Consider the following 7,201-nt stretch of genomic DNA (forward strand, 5'->3'; position numbering starts at 1 on the left):
ATATATATTTTTTTATTTCTGCTTCTGGCGCAGTCGTTCAAGTTTTGTCTGTTTATTAAACATACCAGAAATTATTTTCGATTCTTGAGCAGTTTACGGTAATTTTATATTTTTAGCCACACCACCTATTTATTTTTTTTAAGTCATATTTTGCCCAAATTAAAATATTAATGTAAACACGCGTCACGAAAAAAATTAATTTCAGCTAAAGTAACACAATTGGTACCTACACAGAATAGTTGAATCATACACGACTGTCGAAGTTAACTGAAGTCCGTGATCAATGATAATTATTAATAAGAGTGCCAATCGGTTGTTGTTTTTAGAATTTGTATTAGTTTAAGATTTTAGAAATTAAACTATACTAGATTATGATACTAATTATTATTATTGTTGTCCATACAACATAAACAAACATACATAAATACATACCCAAACATACAATGTGTATGTAGGTACGTCACCGCATACGTCTAAATACAAATATATTCCAACTAACCAATTAGTAATAGCATATATGCATTATAACATTAGATAGTTATGCACCTAAGGTATGTTCGATTAAAGCTAATGAAAACCTGGCGGTCATTTGCTTAAACCAGTTAAAAATTAGTTGTTCGTAAAATTTTTTTGAATAATAATAATAATAATAATTTTTTTTGACAATAATTTCTTAGTATATATAGTATAATATTTTTTAAAAATATTATAAAATAGGCATGTTTTTGCGCTTATAAAATATAATAATGGTAAAACGGCAACAACTGGGAACCGGCCCATCGGGCCGCTTTTAAAATCAGACAGGGGCATATGCCCACCTTGCCCCCATCAAATAACGCCACTAGGCTGAAGCCCCTCCCACCATTGCCATATATTATTATTTTTTTAAAAATATTTATCAAGTTTCAATATTGTCATCAACTAGTAAGCATGCGACGTAAATTCAAATACATCTTACCAGAATGAATTCCTATTTGCATTCCAATTTTCCAAAAATAATCAGAAATTTTTTGGTAAAAGTAATATAGATCTACTTGTATGAAAAACCCTGTGTTAAGGGGATTCGATACCGTGATTTTCTGTTGTTGTTGAAATCGACTTTCCCACATTTTTGATATTATCTCCCCCAAATTCCTAAAAATGTCATATTCAAAAAAATAGTAGGCAGGTGGGTGTCGCTCTGCTGTACAGTAGGTTACAAGTGGATCACTGTAATGATGGTGTTAAATTTGAATTTAATGATATCATATTATTGTATACGAAAAACGATTCTGAGCGGAGACGGTTTGTTAGCGTATGATACTATGATATTACTATAAGACATAAGTATATTTGATGATATTATTGCAAACAATGCAAACAAAGTAATTTATATATAACCTATTTACGTGGAACCTTGTCTTAAATTTTCAATCCTTAGCTATAAAAATTGAACATTTTATAAATATTTAACTACAAAATAATTATTAAATTTTAAATTTGATAAATTTGATAAATTTTGTCAAAATTCGGACTTTAAATGTTTATAAAAAAAAATTGTGCCACTGTATTTTTCATATTTTTCAACTGCTGTTGTAAGAATATATCAGAAGCCTTACATTAAATGTTCACACTTTTTTACCCTTGAATTAAAATTTTATTGATATTTATAGAAAAAAAAACCTATAAAAATTTAAAGCTTACAATGTCCAAAAGGAGTTAAATTATTTTCAAAATTGTATGGTGTATAGAAAATGAAAATATAAACATTCATTGAAATTTTCAACTATCTACAGTCATTCGTAGTTTAATTACAACAAAATAAGAAAATCGTTACATGAGAAATCGAGTGAATATCAAATGTTGTAAAAATATGAATTTCAAATGCTCATAAAAATTTAATTTGACTTTCTTGTAGACATTTTTTTTTCGATAAAGGTAGACAAATGTATGAGGAATCTTGCATTACATTTTCAAATCTTAGATTTAAAAAGAAATTTTTTTATGAATTTCTAACTCAAAATAATTTGGAAGTTTTCGTCATTTTTACGTATGTTGTCAATATTTGAACTTTAGATGCTTATAAAAAAAAATTGTGACTACGGATTATAAATTTTTTTCATCTACCTTTGAAACAAAATATTAGGAGCCTTCTATTAAATTTTCAAGCTTTTGTACCAAACAAATAAAGTTTTATTGATATTTATAGAATAAAAAACTAAAAAAATTGGAAACTGAAAATGTTCCTAAACAGCTCAAAATAAGTCAAAATATTTTAAAAAAGGCATGGTGTATAAAAAATGCTGATATAAATATTCAGTGAAAATTTCACGTATCTACGGTCATTTGTTTTAGTTTCATACCAAAAACCAAAATCGATTTTGCGTAAAAATTCCTGTTTGTTCTTTTGTTTTTCACGGCGCTTTTGAAAACTACTGGAACATTTTTACTTTTGACCTCTCAAAGTACCAACTAGATTCACTTTCTTATCAGAAAAGATACTGATGAAGAAAATCCAACCATTTTTACTGTCCTGAAAGGTGATGACAGACACAAAAAAAAAAAACACACCATTGTAAAATCAATACATTAATCGTTTCACTCAGAATCTAAAATTATCGTATTTCAATTTTTGAAGAAGTTAAAATATAAAATACAAAAGTGGGGAAGGGCAATTTCAAGTAGACTGACGACAAATTCAAATCTGTTTTTAGAATTCTTATGGCTTCATCCATTGGTAAGTTTGGCAAAGAACCCGTCTGAAATCCTATGTCGCGCATGCATAGGCGCCGACTCCACGAGGGCAAAGGGGGCCATCGCCCCCGTACATTGATTTAACGGGGGCAAAAGTATTATTTCGCCCCCGTGCCCCGTTGTGTACAATAATAATTATTTGGTTAAAATACCAGATTATAACATGAAAATATTCATTAGAACATCGACGATTGTATATTTGTATATTACCTAAATATGATCTATAAATACTATAGATCGCTCGACGCTCACTACTATTTGATTTTATATTTTGTCTAAAAATACATCTATCATTTCAATTTTTCCCGAAGTATAGACACAGAACTGATAATGAACAATGATATACGTCATGTATCTAAGCACCAACGCGTCGACACTTGGTCGACCAGACAGAAATTCATTGCGGCGATACAGTAACGCAACGGCAACCGGCAAATAGGGTATTTAATAGACCGCAGCTTAGTATCTTCTTTTTTGTATTGATTTTTGATTATTCTATAGTATAATATCTAATATCTATTCGATTATTTTATTATTATTAGTAATTACTGTTCCTACGAAAAATTGAAAAATTATATGAGAAGTACTATGACACAAAAACGTTTGAATGATTTGGCGATTCTCAACTGCCATAAAACAATTGTAGAATCTTTGGACCTATGCAAAATAGGAAATACTTTTATTAGTAAGTGTTCAACAAGAAAAAATACTTTCGCATTAAAATAATTGTATATATTATAATATAATGTATTGAATAATAAAATAAATTTTTTCATGTAAATAATTTAAAAAAAATAAAAGCAATAAAGAAAATTTAAATAATATACATGCATAATATTTTATTTTGCACCCTAGAGGAGTATTAAAATAGAGTTAAGGGACAATTTGGTAATTACTCCTCCCGGTAAGCAAACTACAGCATACTATAGAATTTTTTTTCGCTTAATAGAAGAGTTTGCCCCCGCGCTAATATCCAAAAATCGGCGCCTCTGCGCGCATGTGTTAAACAAAATCAGAAAACCACAATATCTTATACCCAACGTGTTAACCTCATATGTTTTCTTCGTCTTACAAGTGCGTGACAGCAAATTTTACACTAAGCAGAACACGTGTAGCTCCGTTAATTTAAAAATTAGAGTGAACTGACCTCTTATAAAATCTAAAGATGAGATTAATATCTAGGTAACCTCATTGGCATTTAATTATATTATTTTAATTTTAAAACGAGTTATGAATATTTTAAGATGTATAATTTAAAATTTTAAAATACTCATAACTCGCTTTAAAATTAAAATATAAAAAAAACCCATGAAGTTGCTTAGATAATAATCTTACCTTTAGATTTTATAAGAAGTCAATTCACTCTAATTTTTAAACTAACTGAGCTACACATGTTCTGTTGAGCGTAAAATTTGGTATGTTGTGCACTTGTAAGTAGTAGACAAGACATGCGGGTATCACGTCCTCTTAACTATAGACATATAAGTATGTAGTATGTAAAATGTTACTGACAACCAATTAACTCTTTATCCATTCTACAGTTAAATAAATAAATATATTTTTACTCCTATGAACACACTGAATGTATGTCATTCGACATTCACATAATTTTCATATAATATAATATGTATAATTTGTATAAGCGAAAAAAAAAAAAAAATGATTCATTTTATTTTAAGTTTTTAAGAGTAATACCATTGATTAAATATACAATATACATATATTTAATCAATGGTAATACGCTATTGAGTGTAATGGTAGTTCCATCCAGTAAAATTTCAGTTTTGTTTGAAACATTTGACATAATAAGCATTGGCACAAATAGGTTGGGGCTTGGGGGACTGTCCCCTCAGTTCAAAAGTCAGTAATTAGTACTGAGCATATAGAATTTTTAGAAAATATTATAGGAGGGGCTTTAATCCCCCCAAAATAATTTGTCTATTTGCGCCTACAATAATAAGAATATACTATAAATTTAAATAAAACTGGTCAGAAAGTGGTAATCTCCTCAAATCCTTATTAATGTGACACTTGTTGAGGTGTAGTTTGAAACTAATTGCACCATTATAATTCTTATTATTATTTAGTTAAAAAACTCAATTTTAAAGTTGACTTACATGACAAATTCATGAATGGGGACATTGTAATTTAAATTTAAAAAATAAACTACATAACTTAATACTTATAATTATATATTTTTTAAATTATTAGAACTTAATCTATTTAATATTAAATATTTGTTTTAACCACAATTTGACAAAATAGATATATAAACAAGTTGGTTTATGTAGTATTATATAAATAATAAATGAAAATACATTATGATGTAGTAGAAGGAGGAGACACAAGTATAACACCATCTCCTCTAACAAACAACATAGGTATAGTACGTTTAGTAGTCTTATATACTTCTTCAAATGTTTCTTCATCAACTTCAATTGTAGTAATAGTCTCTTCAGCTTCTCCTAACACCATGTTTAAATGCTGATCAAAAGCCTAAAAAATTAACATATTTATTTTATTTTATTCAAAAGTACACATGTTCAATTAATTAATTGATAGTTCACTAAGATAAATAATTTATAATAATTTATAATATATGATAAACACTAAACCAAAAATTGTATAATAGTATTGGTACCTATAATTGAATCATTATTCTAGATTTTTTAGAGCTATATATTGATAACTGAATAATTTAAAGTAATGTCTTTAGATAATTACTCGATCCTCGACCATTTTAAAAATACAGTCTAAAAAAATATTAATATTTACATGAAGCCGACCACGTAATTCTCGGTCATGGCGCATCTTAACATAGATTCTTTCATCTACACTAAGACGAATTAAATCAACTGGCTCTTTGATTGTCACAAGTGATACTGGCTGAAATAAGTAATAATATTACATTATAAGTGCTTATAAAAAAAATTTAAAATACAAATGCTCATTCAGTTAATATTATAATACCTCTGTTTCTCCTTCTGGCATTTTAGTTACCATAAATATAACTTTTTCAAATTACTCTCTTAAAATTACCGTAACAGATGTAAGCTCGGCCTTAGATTATAGGTGAGTAACAAATAAATTAATGATGTACAAATAATTTTTAATTTTACTGGTGAATAGTGGTGATTGACGATTGTTGTTAAAAATTGAAGATAAATGATAAATGTATAGAAAACAACATAACCTCAATGATGAAATATATTTTGTTTTAGCTTAATAAATAATTACTAGAGTGCGCTGCAGATAAGGAAAACCGGGCAATATACGGCATAGAATAAAGGGTGAATAATATAAAAAAATTATAAAACCTAATTATTAATTATTATTTATTATAATACCTACATAACATCGGTGTGTGCAGACTAATAAACTATGGTTCGTACTGTTCGTAGGGTATAATCCACTCTCCAAAATGATCAACTCCCGTAAATAGTAAATGGTCATGTAAAAATATTAATAATTACTATTATTATTATTATTATTATTATTATTATTATTATTATTTGATATTATTATTAATACTATTTATAAATAAATAAAAAGGTTTTTTGATTTTTTTTTTTTAAACAAATGTTTACACTGATATTTTTTAACCGATTTTACTTAGCGCTTTGTTTATTGCTATATAATATAGAAACGAATAAAATGTAAAAATTGTAATTTATATGTATTTTCCTGTTATTATTATTAGGTATGTACTTATTTTTCTGTACTTTGGGCCATGGCCCGTTTTATAATGAAAATAAAATAAAAATAAATATGTATTATATATGTTCTATTGTTATAATATGTATAAATGTAAAACTTTAATGCATTCCTTCGTGTAGAATTTAAAAATACATTACCGACCGACTGAGAGTGTAAAGATGTTATATATAATCATATTGACGTTTTTCTGTTTTCAGAGTTCAACCGATAACTAGTGTAAGTTGTACACTTGCACGTCTCTGAATCGACTTATTGAACTATATGATTGTATGACTGTATTGTTTTGTTCTTATATAAAAACACTATATTATATGATACACAAATCACCACCCCCCCTATATTTTTAGGCCGAAAATTAACTCAAAGTTACGCCACTGAATATAGTCATGCATAACTACATCAGTGGCGTCATTTGAGGGGGGGCAAGGTGGGCATTTGCCCCTGTCTGATTTTAAAAGCGGCCCGACGGACCGGTTCCCAGTTGTTGCCGTTTTACCATTATTATATTTTATAAGCGCAAAAACATGCCTATTTTACAAAATTTTCAAAAAATATTATACTATATATATATACTAAGAAATTATTGTCACATTGATACATTTTTACTAATTGATAGTTGGAATATATTTATATTTAGACGTATGCGGTGACGTACCTACATACACATTGTATGTTTGGGTATGTATTTATGTATGTTTGTTTATGTTGTATGGACAACAATAATAATAATTAGTATCATAATCTAGTATAG

General features: G+C 27.7%; 1 protein-coding gene across 1 annotated transcript; it reads right to left on the minus strand.

The window, feature by feature from the left end:
- Positions 1-4,908: 4,908 nt before the first annotated feature.
- Positions 4,909-5,873, minus strand: LOC100167860 (u6 snRNA-associated Sm-like protein LSm3-like). Its single transcript, NM_001246125.2, is given in 3 exon segments — positions 4,909-5,229; positions 5,509-5,619; positions 5,704-5,873. Coding segments are annotated over 3 exon segments (321 nt in total). The 5' UTR covers positions 5,737-5,873; the 3' UTR covers positions 4,909-5,052.
- Between the last annotated feature and the right edge of the window lie 1,328 nt (positions 5,874-7,201).

The sequence above is a fragment of the Acyrthosiphon pisum genome, chromosome A1, assembly GCF_005508785.2.
Source record: "Acyrthosiphon pisum isolate AL4f chromosome A1, pea_aphid_22Mar2018_4r6ur, whole genome shotgun sequence".
Taxonomy (NCBI): domain Eukaryota; kingdom Metazoa; phylum Arthropoda; class Insecta; order Hemiptera; family Aphididae; genus Acyrthosiphon; species Acyrthosiphon pisum.